The sequence below is a fragment of the Drosophila sechellia genome, chromosome 3L (assembly GCF_004382195.2).
Source record: "Drosophila sechellia strain sech25 chromosome 3L, ASM438219v1, whole genome shotgun sequence".
In the NCBI taxonomy this organism is placed as follows: domain Eukaryota; kingdom Metazoa; phylum Arthropoda; class Insecta; order Diptera; family Drosophilidae; genus Drosophila; species Drosophila sechellia.
The window spans coordinates 17,543,129-17,570,459 of record NC_045951.1 but is presented as its reverse complement, the minus strand read 5'-3'; the positions used below and the strand labels follow the sequence as shown (position 1 = coordinate 17,570,459).

The 27,331-nt window shown below is 40.5% G+C and overlaps 1 protein-coding gene across 3 annotated transcripts in view; it reads left to right on the top strand.

The window, feature by feature from the left end:
• LOC6620533 (ecdysone-induced protein 75B, isoforms C/D) overlaps window positions 1-27,331 on the top strand; it is a 96,536-nt gene that overhangs the window by 29,289 nt on the left and 39,916 nt on the right. Inside the window, exon 1 of one of the 3 annotated variants that reach the window (XM_032719452.1) lies at window positions 22,058-23,109. The exons of the other annotated variants lie outside the window; for them this stretch is intronic. Within the exon in view, the coding sequence (XP_032575343.1) occupies window positions 22,401-23,109 (709 nt within the window). The 5' untranslated portion in view covers window positions 22,058-22,400. Of the gene's footprint in view, window positions 1-22,057; window positions 23,110-27,331 lie in introns of those variants that run through there. 3 annotated transcript variants of the gene reach the window in all.

Below are 27,331 nucleotides of genomic sequence, written 5' to 3'. Positions count from 1 at the left end.
GTTGGGGCTCCACCGCAGCTTTGATGCTGCCACCGCTGCACCTTGATCCGCTCCTGTTCGAACTGCAGTCGTTGCTGCTGTGCTCCCATTGTGCCAGTGTACAAATGCCCCTGAATGAAAATTTGCTGAACTGTTTTCATTGCTGGCCAAGAGTGAGCGGATGGCTTAAATGTTTTCAGCTTGCCGTAGCGAAGGCTAAGCGTGTTGGGAAATGCTTGATTTATGAGGCGGTTGCATTGAAGATCAAAGATTAATTGAATTGGAAAAGTTTAAAAATAAGTAAATGTACTTAGGGTGCTAGCGATATCATGAGAGTTATTAAAGAACTCATTTTAAATTAAGTCTTTACCGAGGATTTTGAATTATAATTTATAAATATGCAAAGAGCCCTTGAAATACTTAAATAATTTCCAATTACTTATCAAATATTTATTCTACTTTCAGGTAAGTCAACTGCGATCGATCAATCACGCTTCTAATCCCTTGATTCCTGCCGCGTATGTATGTAAGTTGTAACAAATTAGCTAAGCGAAAACGAGTCCCAGCTCACAGTATCAATCTCTCGATCGAATCGAATGTCATCAGGGGTTCTTCACCTGTCCCCAGTGTTTCTAGTGGGCCACAACCTTGCCACCGCTGAAACTGAGTCAAATAACTCATAAAAATAAATGCGCGCGGCTGCGGAATACGGTGTCATGTCCGATGTGTTATGTATGTACATTGGAGCCTCAGACCCACACGATTTGCATTTTGCAATTGAATCGAGAGAGAGGCAAGCGCTGCGCCCTATGCAATAAATAAATTCAACATAATTTTTCTTAATGTTGTGCTCTCTGCCCCTTTTGCTTTGTCCGAGCTGAGCACCGAGTTGAATGCACCAGCAGCATTGTGAAGCAATAGCCTCGATCTAAATTCACACACAGATACACACGCACACTCAAGCAGCGAACTGCAGCTACGGATAGATATGCGAGTGTGTGTGCGTCTGTGTGTTGAACTTGCACTCAATTTGTGTGTCGCTCACACACACACTCTCAAGAGAGAAAAGCTTAGAGCGAGAAGCTTTTCTGGCGATGGCGAACGGAAATGGCAGCGAAAGAGCGAGCAAGAGGTATGCCTCTCTCTCTCTCTTTGTTACACCTAAACCTGAAAGATTAAAGCAGCCAGATCCCTTGATCCAAATTCACTAACCCTATATCAACGAAATATTTTTAAAATAATTGAATACTCTATTTTAATATACAAACGAATTATTTTCAATGTTATATTTGCGAGACTAGGAGCTTCTCTATTAACAAAATACTGGCAAATACTGTTATTTAAAATCTGACTCAAATTGAACTATTAATATGCTATGGACTTTTAAAAAATTCTATGAAAAAATATTTTATAACATTATTATTATACATATGTATTTCTAAATTTAAAAGAAATCTTTATCTATCTATATTCTCATTAAAATTACTTTTTATCGATATGTGAATAACATATTATTTTTAAAAATTACATTTAATTTGTTGGCAAAGCGAATCAGATGTATGAAATCAATAGCATAATTCAATTAAAAAGTTTCCATTTTTCAATACGCCCTAATCATAATCCATAAATACTTTTAATTATTACAAACTAAACTCAGCTAACAAAAGCCAACCGCCCACACAAGCTGACCGTATTTTTCAATAGAATCTGAAAAATAATAGACAAAAAGTCGCACAAATACGCAGAGAGCATTTTTAGAGGTTACTTCGAAGCGGGTCAGTTCAGTTCATTCGCCCTGTCTCACAATTAGGTGGCAAGAGGGGATGGCGTGGGGGCTGGGGTGTTTTTCGGTGGGCCAGAGAGGGGGTGCAACCTTGCAGTGCATTTTCATAGAGCCGCTCGCTATCGCGTCGTTAGGTTGTGAGTGTAGAGCGCCATATTGCCAAGCCAACTGCACGTGACCTCGTTGCATGTGGCGACTGTTACCCCTCTCTTTCCCTCCCCCACCATGTGCATATTATATATATTTTTTTTTTCACCCAGCCTAGCACACAAATTGAAGTCGACAAACGTTCATGAACTCAATTTCGGGTTTCCTTCAAATCTGCAGTGACGTCAAAGAGCAACTGTAAATATTTTTTCTCAAGCTTCTTAGCTGAATGAACAACAGGCCTGACAATGTTGCTGCTATTATTTTTCTGTTAATCAAACAAACATATTTATATTCGAAAATCCAAATCGAAGTCCAAGTTATATGGTAAAACGAATTTCTATATTAATACAACGAATGTGGATGTTTAGCGTGGGGCGCCATCTGGCGGTGGTTGGCGCATACTTGCCTTCTTCAGAAAGCTCTAAGTTGCTGATACCGTCCACTGGGGGCGCCAGCACTGATTTCAGAAAGCTTTTTCTAATATTCGTTAATTAGATTTCGTACATTAATGCATTTTAAATAAAAATAATTTGTTGGATATAAAAAAATTTACGAAGGGCTAATTAATATCTCACTAAATATAAAACAATATAAAACAAATACCGTAAATTATAAATTCTTGGTAAATTTGTATGATTATATAGCTACGTTTGATTTTTTATAAGGTACAAAAACTTTTATTAACTTCTACTACCGATAACTACCGAAATAATTTTGTTTTTTTAATGGTTTGAAAATAGTTTAGGTTTCCTTTTAGATCTCTAGATACCTGTTGAACTCCACAATCTCTTTAAGATATGCTAGAGTTTTCTATTCAATTGCGTAGCGATCCGTCAAAGTGATCTCAAATTCTAATTGCCTCGATCGAAGGCGATGCATAAACCCTTTACTTGGATGGGATTTTTAAAATTTTTCTAGGGTTGGCTGGGAACTTTATGCGCATTGCAAATTCAGTTTGGGCCCTTACACTTAAGTGATTCTCAATGCGATACGCTCCTTCCGCCCTCTTTTCCCCCCGCGGATATATTTTTTCGAGTGGCAGCTTTTCTCCTTTGGCTTCTTTCAAGGTTGTTCGGACATTGACATTTTCATTATTTGGTGAGTTCTCTTTTTATGCCAAAAAAGTTTGGTTTTCGGTTTTGCAGTGTCTTCTTCTTGTTCGCTTTTTGGTGCGTATTCTTCTCCCTATGCTTTTTCTTGTGGTTCTTTGTGTTTTTTTGTATATTTTTTTTTTATTTTGTTAATGTTGCCCGCATAAAATTTTGAGTTGATCCAAAGCAGTTTGCTCAGTAGTCTTTCATTTCTCATTGGTTTTTTTCTCTGAGCTTCCTACAAAATGGCGAACAACGTGCCACGAGCCACGTAACTCCCCCAAAAGCCCCCTACCTGATTTCTAGGGCACTATTTCGTTGGTTACCTATTCACGCAGGGTATTTTAGCATTTTGGACACGTTCGCCCCTTAGCCCTTGACGTTGAAATCGAGTTGGGTTGGGTTCTGCTTGGGTTTTGGGTTTAGAGTTTATGTTCTCGGTTTCGCTAGGTAGATAATTCGTAGATATTTCGGGCCGACTTCCTCCTTCTTTTGTGCTGAAGTTCAAGTTCGTTCTACGCATTTTAAATGCTGCCTGCGTTCGCGCCGTGTATAATCATTTAAATTCTCCGATCTTTTTTTGTTTGCGCCCCTGAGGCAATTGTATTTGACACTTGAATATGCCAAACGCACAGCTGAGCGTGAAAGAGGGGTGGCGGGGCCGCTTTTGGCCCCTTGGCAACTGAGCCATGACACGGCCAAAACTAAGCACCAAGCAAAAGTTACTTGAACTCGACTAATTACGCGAATTACGATTGTCTAACTTCGACCGAACCGAGCCTCAAAAATGACTCTGCGAAAATTCTCATAATTTTTAATAGGCTTTTGGCAGTTGGAACCTTTTAACTCCAAAGCGGTTGGCGAAATGACATCACCAGTCATCAGTTCAGACTCTCCTAATCGTATTAATCATGGAAAAGCACACGCACTCGCATAATTAGCAATAAAACATCTAACAACTATCATTAGAACTGAAAGCCTAACAAATTCTAAACAAGATCCGCCAGCATTTTACCTACATTTTGAAAGGAACTTTGATGAAGGGGGTTCACTTGAGCCATGTTCGATCCCATACTTCTTGTAGAACACTCTACACTCTAAGAGCTGAATACGTATCCCAAATAAATGCCCACGGAATGCACTTGAAAACATACTTTCCCATCTTACTTCCCTCAAAAACCAAAACAAACAATCCCAGTGAAATGCCAATGCCCATTAACCTATTTCACTTGCCCAAGACGCTGGGCAAATAAAGAAAGCAGGCCATGGCCACGTTACATAACTGAATGAAAGACGAAGAAAGTAGCAAAGAGAAAGAACAAAGATAGCAACAGCTGGAGAAAGAAAGAAAGGAGGATATGAGCTCTTACTGTGATCTCAACTTTTGATTTCAGCATCACCTAAGAAGAACGCATAGTGTATTCGGTTTGTTATTTATGTAGTTTTCAAGTGTTACTTCTAATTTTCTGGAGAGCAGAGATGCTATCAGTAATGGATGAAGTAACCGAACTGAAAAAAGAAAAAGTCGTTAAACAACTTTCCGTTTTTTTGTGCCAGTAAACATTAAACATACATAACAATAATTCAAATTGGAATTGGAAAAGAATGCGAAAGAGATCGTGATAGGAAATGATTCCAGCCAGCATTTAAATCTGACCTTCCCAGCGAGTTTTGACCCTTGTCGTTGCCAAATTATTATTTGGCCTTTGCCTCTACTCTTCGATCATCGACAGAAGTTTTGTTTGAACAAGTTTCCAGCAGATTATTTCGTTAATTAACGAGTGTCGAAACTGGTTCTTCGCGCATAAGATCATCGGAGATAATTTCGGGCCTCAAACAAATCAAGTTGATATCGTTTTTAACACCCGCACAAGTTTCAAATCGTTTCCAACTATTTCCTATGCTCAAGTGATCGCAATACTCTTGCCGAGGCCTATCAGCTTAGGTGCCATGCTTGTAAAGGATACACAGGACACGAAAAGGATAAATGGAGCCCAATAAAATACTAGAGCGAATTTAATGTTAAATTCTGTCCATTTTATTTATTTAAATAAGAAACAATAATGGGTATTTCGAGAATATTTAACGCTCCAATTTCTATTATACAATTTTTATGAAAGGGCGATGAAGTTTCGTACTTAGATACATTCAACAAATATCTTTTTTTGGGATGTGGAGCTTGGGTTTCTTACCTTCCTTTCCATTTGACTCTCGGTCTCTTTCGCTCTCTGTCTTCCTTTCCATTTCCATCTCGCTTCCTCGGAGCAGCTCATTCGAAAATCGTTCTAGTTTCATTAAACCGCAAAGAGAGCGATCGAGAGCGCCATTTGCGTGTGTTAGTGAGGAGAGAGATAATTTGGCGATTGTATTAGTGTTCGGGTGCTGCCAGCACTTCGTGTTTTTCGTTTCATTTTATTTCGTTTCGTTTCCCATTGTGCGTGTGCGTAGCAAGTTTACTGACCTTGAACTTCGAAATAATTTTCTGTGTATGTACACCGAAAATGAGACCATCACGCATGCATACATATGCACAGAAAAATACCCGCACACGCATTTTAAAATAGAGAGCTACATAAATGTTATTTGGGCTGCCCGAAACAATTGTTGTACTCGCACTTGGAAGCAGAACTTTGTCCGTCTCAACATTTTCATTGTTTTTCTAGTGGAGTGAACTCGGCAAACGCACAAACGCAATTTGTATCTGAGTGACTAAAAATTAGGAATTGTATCTCATGGACACACGATTAGCCATTTGCCCCCGCAGCGCCATCTGTCGGAGTCAATTCGATATAACCTTCGATGCTGGCGATTTGTCCTCCTGTCGGAAACGTGTCCATTTGGGGCACCAACACTTTGGACAAGATATCCATTTAACTATTCTAGCTAATTATAATAATATATACTCTATTTTTTTAAAATCAGAGGTTTTAATTTCATCAGATAAAACACATAATTCACGACACAATCTTATAAATTGTACAAATCTTATATGTAAATATACACTTTTATTATTGAAGTACATTTTAAAGTAATTTTCAACTAAAGTATTATTAATCTCAATTTCAACAGTATGGTAAGCTATTTACGACTTACCCACCCATGTTCCCAAATACTACCCGATATTAACCCCTATGCAAACGATTATATTTATCTATTTCGTTCACGTGTATTTCAATGATAAGATAAGTTTAGTTATATTTTACCTGTTCTACATATGTATATGTACTAAATAAAAACATACATATGGAGCTGGGCTCGCTGAACTCTAGCGAGGGCTTTTTGCGCACTTGGCAATATTATTTTGCCCCTGGAGCGGTCATACGCCTATACCGAATCAGAAGTAACAAATATGTACGTATATATCTATGTACATATGTACATCCAGTCATACAAACAACGCGGAAATGATCTAAAATCGGAAGTGGGGGTTAGCCCTTGGAATAAGTTTGATAAGAGCGTGTATTTGATTACCCTTCCATTGTATTATTAGAGATTTGTTGACTAATTTGGCTGATCATACATTCTCCGCTTCTTCCCTTTCCAGGTGAGTGATACGAACCCCGAAACTAAGTGCTAACCTTTAGTGGTAAATCGAGGAACTCATTTGGTATGCCAACGAATCCAAGGAGTGGTCGGTGGAATCATTAATTTCTTTTGCCACAGGTGCCTGTGGGCCAGGTACCGTTCTATTCTGATTGGAAGTTTCTGGGATCTGTGCGAGCATGTTTTTCTGAGTGCGCTATGTTATGGTTGCCCAATTCTCTGGGTCTTGAGGCAGGTAGAAGACAGTAGGCGTAGCCCTCAAAAGGTTCTTTGTGAGCTTGGTTGATGAATGAACTGTCAGTCGATAGCAGTGCCGTAATTTACCCCGCTTTCTACGTTTATATTTTTATTGGTACCTGTTGTTTGATTGAAGCAAGTCTTATTGCTTTAACACATTATACAGAGAGTTTGTAGTTGAATTTGGTTTGAAATAGAGTTGGATCAGTCTTTCATTGTCATCTACTTTGAGAATATGAAATACAAATTAAATTATTGGTAGATATTAGCATAATTTGACAAGCACACAATTCACTAGCATGATTTTTGCCTATATAGAGATCTTCAACACTTAAATAATCCATTCCATGGGAAGTATAAAATAAAAAGAAAAAATCAAAGTAGAAAATGAAGAACATTTTGGCGTTGGTGAAAATGCAAAACGCAAAAAAACGGATAGAATCGACCAGAAAAATAAAAGGCGAACCGAAGAAAAACAACCATTATGGAGGGAAAAGGTAGAAATTATATGACCAAGTGACTCGCAATTGGACTCGGACTCGGACTTGGTGGCGGTCGATGCCACGGATCTAGGTTATTACGCCGAAAATAATTAAAAATACAATAAACCTCGAGCGGAGAAAAAAGAACGAAAAGGGGCCGAAAGAGACTCCCTGAAATTTCGTAAATCATGCAAAATTGTTACAAAAGACGTTCTTCCCCCTGCGACTCTCCGCGACTTTTGGGCCCACTCTTCTCCTTGACTGCTTCGTTTCTTTGTCTTGGCCAAAATTATTCATACCTCTTACACGTGTTTCAAGTTCATTGCCAAATTTCGGCACGACCACAACCGTCCAGAAAGAGACGGTCACAATGTGAAGTATAGAGAGGGATGTATAGCACTTGGTACAGACTTTTCTGTTGGCGGTTTCTTTTCTGCCCGGTTTTCGCTTTTCTGGTTTTGGCTTATGATTCCGCCGAGCTGAGTTGGCCAAAAGCATTATTTTCTGCTCCCTGGGACTGAGTGACTGACTGACCGAACTAGCAAACTGCTGATCTGGCCAGAAGATATCCATATTTGTCTTTCAAAATCAGTTGGCTTATGTAGATTTGGAAGTCTAAGAAGTGGTCGCAACTCCAAGCCAAAAGCGATTGAGTTAGGCAATAATATTTGTAAGTCGAATATTTAGTTACGAGAAGCAAGTTCAAATTCTCATTTTAGCCAGAAAGTATTATAAATGTTATAAAAGTGGAAGTCTCTTCTATTTCGAAGTTTGTTAAGCTTAGTGTGACAGTAATATAGTAAGAATTCATATATATGTACACGTACTATAAATTGATTTCGAATATCTCACCCTTTCACCCTTTCCACTAAAGACTAGCCATTTCCTTTCTCCTTCCAACCTTTTTGAATTGCCTGCGGCGATCTCCTTTTCCCATATTTGACTATTTAAAGGCTTGTCTGACTGTAAAAACACACAGAATCCCACGCCACGAGTGACGCATTTTATATCCCCCCCTCACTTCTTTTTTGTTGGTTTGTTTGTTTGATTGTCCCACCAACGTCATCGCCACTGCCCACTGAATCCGGCATTCACTTTGGAGCACCCCTGAGACCCCCAGATGGCCGCCTCCACTTGGCAAAGCCACTCGATCTGCAGCCTCGTTGCGATCATTGCACTTTGCGTCTGCGGTCGTCGTGTTGCAAATTGTGTGTTGACTGCGAAAGAACCAGTTTCTCTGCAGCTCCGAACTCGCCAAACTGGAAACGATCGCGGCGCTGACTTCGTGTTGCAAGTTGCAGCGCAGCGGATCGGCATCGTCTGTCTTTCTCCGGTCGGTCAATGGTTCTCTGGTTCATTGCCATTGCGCTGGGGGTAACTAACCCAGCAAACGAGGCATACCACACTACACCGTACCATACAATATCGTTGAAAAAATAAAAAGCACGACGACAACAAGTTTTGCAGCGTCATTTTGCCAACAACGTTGTCGTTGTCGTTGTCGCTCGGCTCGGCTGGCATGTTGTTAACTGAAGCAAGGACGTTGTCTTCGGTGAAAATGTATGGGTGTTGTGTGGAAATGTATGGCTCTTACAGATGATCTTCGTGTGCCGCACTGTAGTAGTATGCCGCTGGGCCATTCACTCGCACAATCGCCCATGTGCGAAAAGAAAATCAAATAAAATGAGATGACTAAACGATAGATAAATACTTTTGCTGTTGGAGTTGTTCGAGTTGTTGTTATAGCCTATCCTCTTGGTTCGTTGACTTACAAATGGCTGTCCGTTCCAACGAGTTGCTGTTGTTGTTGTTGTGGCTTGTGAGCTGTTGATTGCAGTTAGCTGTTTGTGTTTTTGTTCGCCGTAGAGAAAACACAGTTTGAGCCTCAAGGGAAATTTGGAAAATTGGAAAAGCGAAGAGGAAAATCCAAATTGGATTTGGTTTTTAATTTGGATGTTTATTATTTTCTATATGCTAATATCCTGGATGGACTAACAATTTCACAAGGATTTATAAAAAGCATTCTTATTAACAAATTCAACGTTTGAAATGGGTTGATTTTTCGTAAGGAAAATCATTTCAGTTGTTTATATAATTCTATTCATGCATATTGCACTTAAATTTAAAAATACACGTACTCATCTCCGGCAGTCACTTTCAGTTAAAACAGAACTCCAACAATGTCAACAACCTGACTTCCCATTGTGACTCAGTCGAGATCGAGATCGGTTTGTGAACTTCTCCAGACATTAACTGTGTCGATCGATTCATTTTGTTCCCTTATGTTGTCACTGAACTCTCCACACATTTCATAAGATTATTTCCAGAAATCGAAATGCGAATTCAATTCAATCGGCGTGGGGCAGGGATATTAATCAGAGCGAAATATCCCCCACAATCGTAATAATTATCGCATTGGCTTACATTCGTTCTCGATGCGAATTGTGGCCCGTCACGATTGTACAATCAGCGATATGTCATTACCCACTACTATATGTCTGAATTTGGATCGGCATTCGTCAGCAGTTCCAGCCGCCAACTGCCGAATGAAATTCCGTGAGTTACCCAAGAGGCAATTGACCCGGGCCGGGAAAATATACAATCACAATCCCGATGACATTCACCCCGTTTACGAATCCGCAACATGTGCAAAGCAGGCGAAAGAGAGCAGTGCTAAAAAGCAAACAACAAATGCCGAGTGCAACGCGAAAACAAACAGAGAAAGTGCATAGGCGACGATTTTTGGAGGGGTTGCATCCTGAAAACAATTATTTTGATGGCAACTGGTGAGCTTCCCCGAAAAATTATATAAGTATTATAAATAAAAACTCTTTTAGAGACCCCTTTTTCAAACGAACGAGAGAAGATTGCATATTCCTGACTCTTACGGTTTATCTGGTGTATTCGTCACTTTTTCTGCGGTGACGTTTTGCAACACAAATTTTTTCGGTTACTTAAACGCTTTCCGTGTTGTTCTGAATGCAAAAAGCGAGCAGTAGAGAGATACAAAATAAGTATCCGAAAAAAGAAACAAACGATTCTTTTGAACTTGTTGCGTTGCCTTTGGAGATCATTGTTATTGCGTTTTTTTTTCGCGTTGATGATAATGATATATAAAGCATATAAAGGAAGCAATATTTTGGGAGTTAGCTTGGGCTTTTTGTTTGTTTGTTACTCCTGGCCTCGTTTGTTTTTAAAGAAGCTTCTTTTTCTGGGGAGGGGCACACACGCGTACTTAATTGGGTTGCCAAAAGCGGTGTCCCGGCGATAAGATCGAAATTGCATCCGCTTATATATTTTATCCAGAAACTGCAGCTGTCCCTCTAAACCTCATACCTTTCAGACCGTGTACACTAATCTTAAAGTATTACAACTTTTCAGATTAAAAAAGAGTTTCTTAATTATTTTTAAATCAATCCTACGACTTTACATCATATTTAAATAGCTTACTGGTTGTCATTCTGGCCCTAAGATGTAATTCTATAAAATATGCACTCATTTAAAACCATTATAAGCAGGACTACTTTTACGTGTGAGTTGAACACCTAGCTGTTTCGCTATATTCATTCTCCACTTTGAATTGAACACCCTGACATAATTTGCAGGTAAACTATACATATATCTTAATTGGACACCTGAGGCTAAAATTTCCCTCTAAATATTTTGCGCAGTTTTTAAAGTCTCTCTAGCTAAATACCGTTACTAGACAATTTCTTTTCATACTTCCCTTTTCTGGCCAAATTTTGTTTACGAAAAAATCGAGTGTGGAACGAAAACACAGTCAACAGTCAGAAGAACCAACAGGCATAGTAATTCCAAAATGCCGAAGACAGCGGCCGTCAAAACAACAATAAAAGAATAGACCATTACATAAGCCCCATTCCCAAACTATTCCCAAAAAAAGAAGAAAGTCATTAAGTAAGCAAAGTGCCGCGAAAAGAGAAACAGAAACCGGAAAAAAGAAAGAACGAAAAAATCAAAAGTTGTAAACAAATATGAGCGTAAAGGAAAACGAAAATCGGGACGGGAGATGATGTAAAAGGGGTACTGCACCCCGCCCATCTTCCCGGCCCCCTGTCTTCTAAATTCTTCTGGATTCTTCTGGCCGACAGTGAACTTGTCCCAAATAAACAAAATTCCAAACGGTCCAAACTCGGTTGGGCAACCATGTTTCTCTCTTTTTACCCACCTTTCTTCCCCTTTCCACCTCTTACCGCTCTGTATCAACCTTTCTCCGCTCCCCCGTATTCGTATTGCGTAGTTCTCATTTCTTTGTTATTCACGTTGTTTTCTACGCCAAAAAGGTGTCGATGTCAATGGGAATGGCTTAAAAGTGAGGGGTAGTGGTGTGCTTTTGGGGGTCTTTGGAGACCAAGTTTATGCTATTGTCATATGATTTTTCCTGGAATCTTGTAGTTCAGAAAGTTCTTTGACCAGATTGAGTCACTTGACCAGAGAACGCTCATAATGTGAAGTACCCAATAAAATATAACCCGCATTAAGTGATCGTGAAAATGTTGGAAAAAGGGACAGACAAACTTCATAGTTCAAATTCTTCCAAAGATTGTCATAAATGTTACAATGTACAAAGGCAGGGCCTAATAGCCTAATAATATAATATATGTATTTTCTGGATATCTTAATATTACTATCAAATACAAACAAGTTGTTAATAACTAGACCAATTTGAAAAATCTGCAATCCTCTCTCGATATTTTATCAATTTTTTTGTAAATTTGATTTAACCCCACTTGTACCTAAAATATGCAAACATCCCTGTTTATCTGGGAGTTCAGATCTCGCTTTCATTTCCACAGCCACTCGGAAACCACCTACATGGAATTCCGCCCATTTCCTCTCCCTTTTAGGATACCACCCGGCTCTACTCTTTCCATCTGCCCACAAGTCAGTCAACCCATCAATTCCTTTCCAGCGTTAGCCGACTTTCACTGCCACCCACGGCATTTAAATGACCTCCAAAAGAAGAAAAACGCAATAGAGTGCCGCAGATTTTCCTGCGCCCCCATGAATTTCCAGTCAATGCACTCGGTCCATAAAGTTAATAAACTATAAATTACTATCAAAAAACCATCGAAGAAAATGCCGAAAAAAAACTTTCACAAAAAATGCAGCTGAGCCAATTTTGCGCCGATGTTCGTGCAACACGTGGAAAATGCACCTCTCCTCCTTTTCCCAATAGTTTCAACTTCGACTCCGAGCAACATTTTCACTTTGTTTGGGTTGCTGTGGGTTAAAGTCCTGCCATCGAGGTGTCAGTCAACTTTCATGGCAGTCGTTGCATGCTGCATGTTGTTAGTTGCTAGTCGCCCGTTGCAAGTTGCAAGTTGCCAGTTCCCAGTTCCAATTTGCTGCTGTGTATCACTAGCATAGTTGCCCACCAAACACACTCGAATGCTCCAATGAATTTTAGTTCACTGAAAACATAACAAAACACGTTTAGACGTTTTAGTTTAACAAGTGCATAGACCATAGTTGAAATGTGAAATAAATTCTTGCGCACTAACTATGAACTTTCCATGGGCTAGGCAATAAGTAGTGCTTAAATATATCAAAAATATTTTTGCACAGTGTAGGGCAGAACGAGAGGGGTATGTTATATCGAAGTGAGAGAGGAAGGGAGTGCAGCGACCTGCGATCGTCGACCGAGTCAACAACACTCACCGCATACTGAATGAATACATGGATGGGAATTGCCAAAGGGGGTGCAGGTGGGGGGATCGTGGACGGGGGTTTCTCTTTGACTTGGCAACGTCATCAGCTGACGTCTACCCCTCGTGTGCCCCCTTCTTCCAACAAATTGCAGTTGCATACCAGTTTTTTCGCGCTATTTTGCATGCGATCGCTGGATGAAAAGGGGAAACCGACTCGTGGTAAACGGGGCAGGGAGGGCCCCATGTGGTAGAAAGCGCCAATGCACTGCCGACTGCCATGCCATAGTATAACGAACTCTCTGAACAATCTCGACACTGGTCGTCGGGGTGTTTGACTTCTGTGCCTGGCACCGCACCACCGATCGAAAGTCCAGGGGAACATGGGCCACCGGGGAATGCGACCTGGGCACTAACCAGGTAATTGGGGAAAGATCACCCGTTCATGCAAACAGTTAGTGGATAGAAGATATAATAGGGCAACAACATGGACGGTTCAAGTGTTCATATATTGCTGGGTAAATTGAAGAGATCGCCTTGCATTTGTGATTCAGTAGATCCATTTCAGTTAGTTTTAGCAGATTAACGACACTTTAACGTGAGTATAATTACTTAAACTTTTCCTGATTTATTTTAGACCATTTTGAGTAGAATTTTTCCAATGCCCCTCAACCAATCTAGTTTTGCGTACCGGATGAAGCATCAAGTTTTCTAGAGCATTCTTCTGGCCAAGCAAAATATGCCGTCAGTTGGCATTTTTCACACTGCTGATCTAAACCCACTGCCTCACTAATCGCCTGATGAGCAACTTGTCACCCTTCTCCTTTAGCGATCAGCGAACCCCCTGAACTGCCTTGACTGCTTGTGATAATCGTCAGATTTCCAACCACTCGACCTCAAAAGCCCCAAGGGTCTCTCGACCTCTCGACTCTTCCTGCTTGGCTATAATCTAATCAGAAACCAGAAGCGCTAGGCGATCGATTTGCCACCCGATTCTATTCACGGCTCCACGGCAATACCTTTCAGGCGTGTTCTATGACCGCCAGATAGTACATTAAACTCCACTTCCTTGTGTTTACGAGGGAAGGGGGCACTGGCGCTCATCGCTTCGCATTCATAAATTATCAGTCAGCAGGCGCAGTAAAAAACGATTCGAAAAAATTATGCTAAACACGTTTGAGGCGTATGTGCTTGGCTCAAACAGGTTTCAAATTCCCCGACGAACCGCAGACCAATTTCGGGTCTTATGCGTACTCTCTTCCAGGCCCCAGTTTCTTTTTATATATTCTTTTTGTCTCACTAATTATTATGCTGTGGCCAAAAAGACAGCCAAAAGGGTTGCGAATTTTCGAAAGAAACGAGAAGTGAGAAGACGCGGCGGCGAAGAACGCACAATTCTACAGAAGACAAGACTTCGGTTAATGGAGGTCATTCACTTTCGCACGAATTGTTTCTCCACTGGAGTCAAGTCCAAGTCCAAGTTTCATCTTACCCGCCATATATATCGCATAATCTTATTACGTTCCCAAATATACATCGGTTTATATACATTCTGTGCCTGACTTTTGATTTTCGTTGTTCTCGGGTTTGTTTTCTTTTCGCTTTTTTTTTTTTGTTTGTATATTATTTTTATGGCTTTTCTGCACTTATTACCGACTGAGATATCAATCTGTGTGTGCTGTTTTTATGCCATGGTCTGCGGCAGCTGCCAGCCTATTGACCAAAAAGTGGTTTGATCAAATAATGTGGTTTGATCGGTTTCCTTTCGTCTCGTTGGCTCCCCACGATTCGATTTGGTCAAGTGGGGAAGGCTAAGCGCCCAAAGAAAAGAGAATTGTTACAGAAAAAGGGGAGAGACTAGTATGGTTCCTAAGTCGAGATCTTTCTTTCTGGGTTCTAAAGTTCACATTAAGAACTGGTGCCAGAAATATAAAGTCTTTTTTCAGCACAGACCAAGATAAATTAATTTACTATATTCTATCTTTCAATCTAACTTCTATCAATTAAACTAATTAGTGTTGCATTTTAATGTATGTATAAATTAATTTGTATGAATTAAATTATTTTTTATTTTATTTACTTCTCCCGGCCAATCGTAGACTATTTTTCTTTCTTTAGATAATATATAAACTGCTTAGCTGTTCTGCAACCATATTTAGTTCCCAGTCATTCATAAATCATCGCTTAACTCATATTCTTCGCCATAATTTATCCCTCCGATGGGCCATTAGGCATCTGTGTGTCTCTGTTACTAAGTGTCCAAGTATCTATTCCAATCAACTACCGTTCGAATCTATCTATCTATCGAATGCAAAGCCATAATTCAAGGCCCGTTCAAGTGCTTATTACCAACCCGACCAAGTGCAAATTGCCAATTAAACATGAGTACTGGAAAATGCGAATATATGGAGAGATCGAGATTGATGGGGAAAAAGAAAGATAGCCCGGGTTAAGGTTTTCTGTCTCTGGCGTAATCCTAGAAAGCACGTGCGGCAATTACCAATTTTCGCACAACATGGCCAAAAGTGCATTCAACTTGGCCAACTGCGCGCATGCGTGGCCCGCGTTAGAGTGAGAGGCCACGAGACAAGTCAATAAACTGCGCAGCTTATCAGACAAACTAAGCACGATCGGAGGAGGGGAGTGGGGCAGAACTAAAACTGCAGCTGCGGGGTGCGAACTCTGAGTTGTTAGCCTGGCTATTTTCCCACCAAAACGGGGCTTGAAGCTTGATAAAAGGCGCTTTGATGGTTAGCAAGATTAGCTAAATTTATCTAAAAATTTTAAGCACGGTTGTCGCACCGAGATCTTAAGATATAGTAACGAATTTATTGATAGAAACTTTCAAAAATATACTTCAAAATATGAATATTAAAATTTACAAATTGTTGTAAATAAATTAGAAACGTAGGGATGATTATTACGAAAATTACATATCATTATCTAAAAGCGGTAAACTTAACCACATAAATTCGAATATTAAAGATGGAAACAACCAAATGCCATTAAAAGCTTTAATATATAATTTTTAAATATGTCTAATATTCGAATGTGCAACTCTATAGTTTGGCATTACTGGAGTGCGAGCAACCCTCAATAACCGTTACAAAACTGTAAGCAGTCGTAAAACCATTCCCCCACCTACCCCGCTGCAGTTGGTTGTGTGCGTGTAGAGTCAATGCACGCAACTAGGCATAGATACGAATGCGAATCCGAAAGCCACGGCGACCAGAGAAGAATGTGCAAGAAAAAATTGCACACAAGACGAACGGTCGGAAAAGAGATAGGGGATAGGAGAGCAAGACGGTCGGAGGGAGAGTGCATTGCACTGCCCGAAGGGTTAAAGACCCTCAATGAGCGATCCGGTGCGAGTGGAAAAATCCGAGGATCCACACACACCAGCGAAAATCTGTGCAGCGGGAAAGCAAAAGTGCAGCCTCCCCATGGCAAGACATTAAAAGAGGAAAGAAGAAAAACAATACCAAACCGAAACGAACCTACATCAACATCGCTGGAAAGTGGAAAGCATGGGGGGAGGGGGCAGGGGATCGTAGCAATCTCAGCCTCAGTGCAGTGGCTTTGAACTTCACACAGATTCAGCTCTCTCTTTCGCTCGGCGCACGCTCTATCTCTTTCCATGGCTCTCTTTTTCTACGCCAATGCCTGTTATACCCTATACATATGGAGTAATATTGTTTTTCCTTTTGGCTTGTGCCATTTTAAGTAGAACATTGCACATTATGTTGTCTATTTAAGGGAAAAATATGTACTTTTTAAATTAAATTGTGTTGGTTAAAAGTTAATTACAAATTTCGAAAGACGTGCAAACTATTTTGATCCTAATCCCACATAAATACACTTTTATTCCGTTCAAGAATGCAAAATGTTACCATAATATTAACAAGCTGATGTTAAATATACATTCAATATTGAGTCAATTTGTATAACATCTTAGAGGGTAGTTCAAATGTCCATCCTTGTGGAGCAATTTTCCTGTCATGATGGTGGGTCTATGTAACAATCGATGTGGCCTGCTTTGTGTGTGTGTGTGTCGGTTTTTTATTTTTTTTCAATGTCGAGTTCACTTTTTAAGCGGGGCATGAGCGTTGCTATTGGGATAGATCATTGAACGTTCAATGCGCCTTGATTGAAGCGAGTCGAGGTTTGAGTTTGAGTTGAGTAATCATCGCATCGCGTCGGATCGGATCGCTCAAGTGGAGGCGTCTGCTCCAAGGCACTTTTGATTAATTCCCACTGCACCCCGCCCAGCGCCGATAAGGCAATGCGTTTCCTGCCCTTGCATGTCAGCAGATAATAACAATGGGAAGTGGAAAATGGGAAAGCTGGGGCCAGGCGAGGCGGCAATAGAAAAACCACCGAAAAGAACCGACTCGAATCGCTCACGAAGCAGATAAACCACAAGAAGCAGCAGAAGACGAGGTCTAGAAACGAGTTCAAGTACAATCCCAGAACCAGAAAAGATCCAAGAGGGAGTGAAAAATGTATACAGGATTTAATGGGGAAATGGAAAATGCTGTGGAGCATCAGGCCGTGGAGCATTTTCTGGAAATTTCCTTGAAGCGGCAACCAGGAAACCCACAGATCAGGCTAAATGGAAAATTCGAGTTAGTGCTGGTTGATGTGTACCAAAAACACACGATTTAATTTCATTTATTTTTGGCTTAAAGAAATTTTTAAAGACTGTTTAATGAATTGTATAAACTAAAACACTTGAACTCTCGACCTTCTCCTTAGCCTTTGTGAACTCTTCATAGTCCATGAAAATTTTTGCAAGTCTAAACACATATCGGTTCTTTGATAATTTTTGGCACTTGGCTCTAATTGTTTATGCAGCAAACAAAATCTAATAACTATTGCTGGGCTCGTGCAAACAAAAGGAAGTGGTCGCGAAATGGAGGAAAGCAGTTCAACAAACTGAGACCAGGCCATGGTCAAGATGTGGCTATATTATTTAGAATTTTTGCAGTTCCTAACAGGCGATAAAAACAACACCACACACGCATGAGCAAAAATTCTGCCGACCTTGGCTAATAAAAAGCGTGGGCAGGGAAAGCTTTGCATAGATTATGTAACTGTACCCGAACTATCAGCTGTCGTGGACCTTGAAAACCCTTATCGAATCTTAACCTCTTGCAAAAACTACGAAAATACAGCGAGTCCGGAATAAATAGAAATCAACTGCTGATAAGCACACCTGTGCACCCGCTGCCCCTTTTCCGCCCACACACTGTGACTTGTTCTATTAGCTATTTTTATCAGAAACAAGAGGAGCAACAAATGTGGCACTGAGAGAAAAGCATTTCTAATATGAAATATACCCTTAAATAGTTGTTAATAAGAATATTTATTTTCATAGGCTCGAAATCAATTTAAATTAATTTTTAGTAAAATTACTAAAGCTATGCTTTTTGTTAGAATCGAAGTAGGATTAAGTTAAATATTAAATATTTAAGACAAACAAAAATTCTTTATAATTTAGAAAACAACCATATATGTATAAGTTGGTACCCTCCTTATAAAGGGTATTCGAAAAGGTGACGCGGTGGAACAAAGCGCACAGAGGGAGACGGAGATAGACAGTGGGAAAGAGACGGGCATATAGGAACAAAGATAAGAGAACTCTGGGCCGAGGAATTTGTGCTGCTGACCTTCATTTCGGTTTCGACGCTGATAACAGACTCACCGATAAGAGACTAACTGTCACTGCTTCCCCATTAGTGTGTGTGAGGGTTTATTATTATTATTATTATTTAAGTTTGCTGGCTGGTTACGTCGATAAGGCGCATGTTGTTCCACTGTACTGTTTAACTGACAAATCTAATCTGAATTATTAAGATACTCTTACTAAAGTATGTAGAGTTCACATAATTTATCGAATCTGAGATTTTTGCCAGCCTAATTTTCCCGCCGATTTCAACCGCGATAGGGTCCCTTGTCTACACTGGGGGCAACCTTCAGAATACATATCATGCATATGTACATTCGGATCGTTCTTGTACCCATCGCCCCTTCGCCATGACATCATGAACGGGTCCAAAAATTATGCGTAATCAACGACACAATCCTACCAGAACAACAGTGCCCGAAAAAAGAAGCCACGCAAAAAAATTAAATTGCTCGAGTACGAAAAATCACTAAAAAAAAACTGGCACAGCTAAAACGAAAAAAAAGACAGAAAAACAACACAGGCGGAATACACACATTTTCAATGCGTAAGCCGCAAAATGGTTGGCCTTCAAATTGACCGAGTTCATGAACGCGGACGGACGGATAGTCCGGCGGGCTCACGCACCTTCTCATTGTGCGTTAATTATATAGATACAGATACTCAAACACATAGATAAACCAAAGAGCGATAGACGAATAGAGACAGACAGAATGGGGAGTTACGCAATGCGAAACTGGTTTCGGAGTTCTGAAATCTACTTGCCCAAATTGTTAACAACTAACCGGGATTTTTTTTTTTTTTTTATTTTTTCTTATCGCATTTACCTTACCCCCGCGATGGTCAGCTCGATTTTTTTGGCAAATTATATCTCCAGCGACAAAATTCACAAGGAAAAATTTATAAAAGAGTCGTTCAACTTGATCAGGAGAGTTCGTATCAGAGTAGCACGGAAGCCTTCAACCGCTCGCCAACCGATTAACAATAAAATAAGTAAAATAATATAAATTTCATGCTACACACTGATCCATTTCTCTGGCATGTGCGTGCGGCCCTCATTCTCAATTTATCGGTCAATTGTACGCCGTACGCCTTTCGCCGTAGAGTTGAAGGCGAGTTTTGCGTCAGGGACACTTCTTTATCGGAGTACTTTGATCCAGCTGTCGTGACTAAGTGACTAAGTAACAGCCAGCCAGCCTCATATACCATACTGATAAACGGACTGAAATTCGCAACATAAAACGGGAGAGCGACGAGATACAACTTGGGTTGTGGATGGGGGGATGTGGATGGTTGGGATGTGGATGGGATGGGTTGGGGGAGAAAGCCAATGACATTTCCAAGGAGTTCACTCGCCCCATGATCGCGAACAGTGATCGCGGGCCAGATCATGACATGGCGAAACTCATTGGGAATTGGCAGAAAAAATGTAGTCATTAGAAACGTGGTCAGGTCTAAATGGTGGTGTATCATTTAAAAAGCCCAGTACTACCATAGATACATTGATAATAGATGGAATTTTCCAACACACATAAACTATGACTATTCATTTAAGACTCTTTAAAACGTCATATTTCAATAAGTGAGGGCCTGTCCCTTTTGCCTTTAGACGAAAATGATAAGAAAATATATATGTATATACATACAACGTAGACATATGTACTTCAGAGTCCCTTGAAGACTAATAAAAGTGAATACCATCTCCCGAATATTGATAATAATACATTTTTTATTTTTTGAAGAGTTCACCCTCATTGAACTTGACCCCCACTTGAAGCCCTGGATGGGGATCTGATCTCCTCGGAGGTTCCACTTTCGTTTTGTCTGCTCGTTTATACGTATGCATTCTCCAGACTCGAACTCGCCGCTCCGGGGACTTGACTCTTGAGCTGCCTTGGACTGTTCTCATTATTGAAATTGCATTAATAAGGAAGTTCAATGTTTATTTTTGTTTGGGTCTGGCGGCTGAAGGAAAATGTGCTTTTGTTGTTATTATGCCGCTCGAGTCTCTGATTACGGAGTCCGGTGGCCGATCAACGTCAGCAATTCGATGTGAAAGTGATCGAAGAGCAGAGGAATAAAGGTAATTAGAGATTTGATTCAAGGGTACCGGAGTTGGGTGGTAATCTGAAAAGAGTGATCCGTATTTGTAGCTCATGTATCGGATATGAAGGCAATAGAATAGGTTTAAGCAAACTGTTCTCAAACAATATTCTTATTATCAAGATGGCAATTGAAGAGAGCTAAAGATCGTCTTAATATTACTTCCTCCCCTATGTGTGTTAGACGCATTGTCATATTCATTCAATAAACAGTAGTATTAACAGCTAATTTATCCTAAACAGCTTCCACATTCCCACAAAAATACCCCCATAAAGACTAAGAAAAAAAGAATATCTTTCGGTATTTGTTTGGAGAAAAACATGTCGTATTCCAAAAAGAAAAACAAAAACCCTCCCGCCTGCCGAGGAAAATGTGTTAAATTTTCCCCCGCCGACAAATGTGCCGAAAAGTAGAAAAATGGAAACAAGGAAAACTCAGTCAAAGATTATTTTTGGAACGGACGAGTGAGACGGCGAGTGTCTAGCCTTGAATGGGTCAAATGTGGGGGGAAGGTTTTGGGCAGGGAGGGGTTATCGGGGGCCTCCTAATTCAGCCACACGTGGCTCAACGATCCAGGAAATAAATTTAGCATTGACCTAGGCGAAGTTTTTTCAGCACTCAGTGGAGTTTATTGCCTTTTGGCCGTGTAAATATTTGATTTACATGTTTTCCGCCCAGTGTCAACGACTGAGAGTCAACGATCCTATCCGCGGATCTGAAGTCTTCATTACTGTGAGTGATATAATTTTTAATTGCATGTAATTTCATAAATTTTCACTCCTTCGAAGTTTTATTGAACTCCATCGAGGGGGAGGGGGTGGATTGGCCTCTCTCTGGAGCGACATGTGTTTCTCTCACAGCTGTTTTTCACCCTCACTGGCTCTTACCACTGCTGATTGTGCGCTTATGCGGGGCCCGTTTGGTGAAATCAATTCATGAAGTGTCTGAAATTGCTTGTTCCTAAACACCACACTCTATATAAAATCTCTCACTTACTAGTGAGTACCCCGCTATTAAACAATTTGCCAAGAAAAATCCCAATGAAATTAGCACCTATGTTAAATAAATCGGTGAGAATGTAACCGTTGAAGTACGCTTACGAAGCACGAAGCAAGTTCATGAACTGATTTCGTGAGCAGGTCTCTCCATAATCGCCGTATCTGTGGGATCGCGCGCTCCTTCTCGCACTCGCTGGGTGGATGGCAGCACATGTTCGAAGTCCGAGAGAGTGCGAAGCGGAGAGCGCCGACGTCGACGCCGAAAAAACTGAACAAGATCCGCCGCGAATGTTGATTTTCCTTTCATTGACTAACTGCCACTCGCAGCGCGCAGATCGTCGGCTCCGCTTGTTCCGTTCCGTTCGTTTCGTTTCGTTCGATCTACTTCGAATCGCGAGTTTTTAGCAGTGTAGTGAGTGCACCTTGAAAAGGATAACCCAAAGAGTGATTTCTACTATTTTCCAATAGTTTTTATCAGTGTGAATAAAACATGTAAACTTGGCTCAAAAAGGGCTTTAAAAGATACAAAGTTTCAATGCAAAGGATAAAATAATATCGCACCAGTGCTTCAAAAACCAAAACTATGCCTAAGGCTGGAAATTTAAATTAAAAATTTTTAAAATAAATATTCAAAAAATATTGCCCCTGAAAAGTGTTGATAAAACCTCAACCAAGCAAAATGTTAATGTCCGCGGACAGTTCAGATAGCGCCAAGACTTCTGTGATCTGCAGCACGGTGAGTGCCAGCATGCTAGCACCACCAGCTCCAGAACAGCCCAGCACCACAGCACCGCCCATTTTGGGGATAACAGGTCGATCTCACCTGGAAAATGCCCTGAAACTACCGCCAAACACAAGTGTTTCGGCTTACTACCAGCACAACAGCAAGCTGGGCATGGGCCAGAATTACAATCCGGAATTCAGGAGCCTGGTAGCACCTGTCACAGATCTGGATACTGTGCCACCCACAGGTGTGACCATGGCGAGTTCTTCGAATTCTTCCAACTCCTCCGTCAAGCTGCCGCACAGCGGCGTGATCTTTGTCAGCAAATCGAGTGCCGTCAGCACCACCGATGGTCCCACTGTAGTGGTGCAACAGCAGCAGCCACAGCAGCAAATGCCCCAGCATTTCGAGTCCCTGCCCCACCACCACCCACAGCAGGAACACCAGCCACAGCAACAGCAGCAACAACATCACCTTCAGCACCACCCACATCCACATGTGATGTATCCGCACGGATATCCGCAGGCAAATCTGCACCACCCGGGTGGTATTGCGGTGGTTCCGGCGGATTCGCGTCCCCAGACTCCCGAGTACATCAAGTCCTACCCAGTTATGGATACAACTGTGGCTAGTTCGGTAAAGGGGGAACCAGAACTCAACATAGGTGAGTTGTGTGAGAAAGGAAATTACGGAAATACTAAATATATGAGGAGAAATGGGATATAGATAAGTTAGGGAGAAATACATAAATCAATGCGTGACATTTCTTGAACGCATTTAAACGTATCTAAATCCGAATCCAATAAGAAACCCGTATCGATCTCATAAAATAAAGCACTCTTATGCTTGTGTTCCGTTTTGACAGAATGAGAAACCTTGAAAACCAAAAGTATGCAAACCATAAAACGCCGGCATAGTGTGTATCTGAAAAATAAAGTATATATGACCGGATTGTGAGAGAAAATCTGATCTCGTGTTTGCCGATCTGATTCGATTTCGACCTTCCCCCGCCAATTAGCATTTTGAATATTGGCCTGGCAAAGGCGGAAATTTTGCGAGGTGGCGCCCGATCAAATTACTGTGACGTCACACGTCCAGCAATCGTGTGACCATCATTATGAACGTAATTATCTATATCAGTACGCGATGATCGCCGTTTAGTCAGTCAGTCAGTTAGTTCAGTCATCAAGGTCGTTCCGCATCCGAAATCATTTTCTGTTTAAGCACCGAGTTCAAGTAAGTTCAATTAACTTGAGCGCTCGCCATCGGGTTTTCTCGTTTTATTTATTTATTATATCTTGTTCCACCGATATTATAACAGTACCAATGTCAGGCTTTTGTTTTATGACTAAAGGAAGTTAATGCACTTATGAGCAACCGGTTCAAGTTCGCATAAAGATCGAATCGGTTAGGGGCAATTGCAGTTCAAGCGATGAGTCAAGGTAGTTCTTTCTAAAGAGGGGAACTGATTGATTGTCGTTTAAGCTTTTTGCATGGATTCCAACTAAACTAGACGGGGGGATTATTTGAGGTCTTGGGGCTAGGGGATCCCAAGGTGTTTATGGTAATGAATGAAATGGGGAACTATGACAAATTTCACATGCTGCCTAATTGTATTTATAAAAATTTAAATATGTTGGGATCTTGAAGTTCAAACATATAGATAGACCAATAGATACAGTTGATACATATCCACGTACTAAACCGAAACACGCCTCAAATAAATTGAAGTTCGCACTTACTAGCATGACAGTCGAGCCGAAAGTGAAAACCGAAACAATATTTATATGTGTGTCTCGATTATGTCTCCAATTTCCAATCCCCCACCATTTCTCACCCACTCCCGTTGCCATTATTTGCTTTACTTAGCAAAAGTGTGTGTTTTCCCCATGCCTCCGATATTTATTTATGCGTTTGTGTGTTGGCATTGCATTTCACTAAGTGAAAAACTGGGCGAAAGAGATGGCGCGATGACAAAGTCGGTTTCCAAGTTCATTGCTACCCTGTGTATCGCGGATCGCTGGATCGGTGGATTTCTTTTCGCATTCGCCAATGGATTTCTTGCTGTTTTTGCTCGGTTTCGGCCGGGTCGATGTGCATCCGCTTGCCAAGTTTCGCGTTTCAATTGCAGCCAAACGAAAGTGAAAAGCCAACTGCAGCTTGACTTGGCCAAAGCCAGAGCCAAATTCACTTTTCACCGAGGCGACTGAGCATGCGCGGCCAATTTACGGGCAAACAGAAAGAAAAAATAAATACAAAACCGGGTCTAAGCCTCTTTGACATTTTTACATAGCAGCAGCGGGTTAATGACTCCTCGGTGCCACCCCTCTGCACCCCTTTCAAATGTCGGTGAAAGTCAAGCTGCAACGCTACAATTGTCCAAAAGAAAAGTTCGCCTTGCCACCATTGCTCTCCGCAAATTATTTGTCTTTTGCTTTATTTTTTTTTCTTCGCTTTTCGCAGGCGCTTTTCAAATATCGTAGGCGGCTCTTGAACTTTTGCTCACTTGGAAAGTTTACTCTATTCGATTTTTATTTCATTTTCATTTTATTTGATTTTCGTCCGATCGTGTTTATTTTTATTGGCACAATTATTTGTGCATTTTAGAAATTTATTAAGCGGCCAAAGACCTGAAAGTGAAAACCATCGACAAATCGAAAGTAACGAATTTTGTGTTTCTTATTGCAATTTATTTGTGGGCTAAAGATTTGTTTGTCCATTTTTGGGCACTTTTACTTTTGGCTAATTGGTTCGAACAGGTGGAGATGGAAGTGTTTTTGAAGGTTTATAAGAATTTTTAATGTCCCAACACATACTCTTATTTGGCAATAAGCAACGTTCCCACGCCAGCGATCAGTAACCCCAAAAAGTTCAATAAATTAATGAATTCCTCAAAAAACACAAGGCACTCGAAAGGAAACAAGCCCGAAGATCAATGCACTTTGCGCATTTTTCAAAAAATTCTGTTTCATTGAGGGTCATTAATTCCCATTCCCACCAAAAACAAAATATATCCCATTGCATAATCGGAATTTTAGGCGGCAGTTGTTAATTCAATGAGCTCCCAGCAAAGGTGACTAAAAACGCGCCCACTTTACAAGGTGTATTCCTCATTTCGAGCTGACCTCAGTTGCGTTTTTTGAACTTGACGAAAATGTTGAATAAAATTTTTTATTCTTGACTTGATTAAACGATACATTGAACTGGCGCTAAAATAAAGCAACTGAAAAAAAACCTGTCCGAACATTTCCGCATTAAAGTTTGTGGGCAGAGCGAGAACGCTTCTCTCGCCCCCTCTCTTTTCCCCCTGCACGCGCATAACTTTTATTGATTGAGCGGGAAAGAGAGCGAATGAGAGCGGCAAAAATTTCAATGTCAAATTTTAATTTAGTAGTTTTTTTTTTACCCACACAGAAACAGAACATTGGCAATATCTCTCTCTCTCTCTATAGCCACCGATCCTCCCTCTCGCTCTCGCTTATATTAATAAATATTTTGAGTAATCGAAAATTTGACTGTGAGTGTGTGTGCTTTTTTCTGGGGTGTGTTTTTGTGAGGGGAGCTGCCATTTGTTTGGCTTATTTCTAGTATTTCTCTGATAGTGCCCGTTCCACCTCTTCGCAGACACCCCCAAACCCCCGCCCCTTGCCGCATCTGTGTGCGTGTGGAGTGAATGAAACTTTCAAGGTCGCCTGTGCGCACTAGTGTGCGTGTGAGCAGTGCGTATTAGATAATTCCCATGGATTTGGCAGTCTGATTATTCAGTTCGCTAGAATTTCACAGGCCGGATCGGAAAAACATTTGTATTCAATTTATCACAATACCAAAGAATTATAAAATAATATAATATTTCAAATTTAAATAATTATATAAAATTCTTATCCGCCTGAGTCACACAGTTCAGCTTGATGGAAAAATAAAAAATCCTATGAGACAGTAAAGAACTTACAAGAAGCTATTTATAAGATCATTTAAAAACTACATTTTTCTGACTCACTTCGTAGAAAACCTGGACCACAGTACCTTAATCATAGGAAACAATTCCCAATTCCCTTCCTTATATGGGCTAATATTACACCGAAAAAACAGAATAATATTTATCAGGCATTACACGTGTCGCCGATTAGCGAATGCCAACCACTCACTCAAAGTTCCCAAGGCAATGAGACAGCGATAGAGGAGGAGAAAGAGAGGGCCGGAGGGGCGAGAAAAGAGACAGAGATCCGTGAGCAAATCCATTACAAATGCAAGTTTTTCCCAAAAAAAAAAACAAATTTATATAAATCACAATGTGCCAATGACGTAAGCCACGCGATTCTGATTTCAAATGGGTTCCGAATTAGGAAAAAAACAGAAACACAGACAGAGTCCGAGGGAGATAGGAATAGTACGTGGCATTCTTTATTCTCTTAACGCCCGCAATGAATTATTTTTAAATGTGTGCCACGAAATCCCCCCAAAAAAAAGTACAAAAAAAATCTTCACAAAGGAAGTCCGAAAACATCCACAATATTATATTTAATAAAGACAAAATGTGGGATGGTTTTTTTTCAAGTTCAAATAAACATGCCAGCTGTGATTGTTTTTCACTTTTTTTAGCTTTCTTCTCTGATAAGAACTTCAATTGCGGCTGCTTGTCTTATAGATAGTTTTGTATGTTTATCTATAAGGAAAACACGCGCTTATGAATGAGATGTTTTGGTGTTTTGCTTCCTATCTGAGACCCTAGCAGTATCGACGGATTGACTAACGATCTTTAAAAATAAATGCTTAAAATCAAAACCAATTCGGTATTATAATTATCTTGGTTTAACAATGGATCTCATTTGATCACAGAATTCGTATGGTGTAATTTACAGACCTTATCATTTGCAGGTTAATTAGTT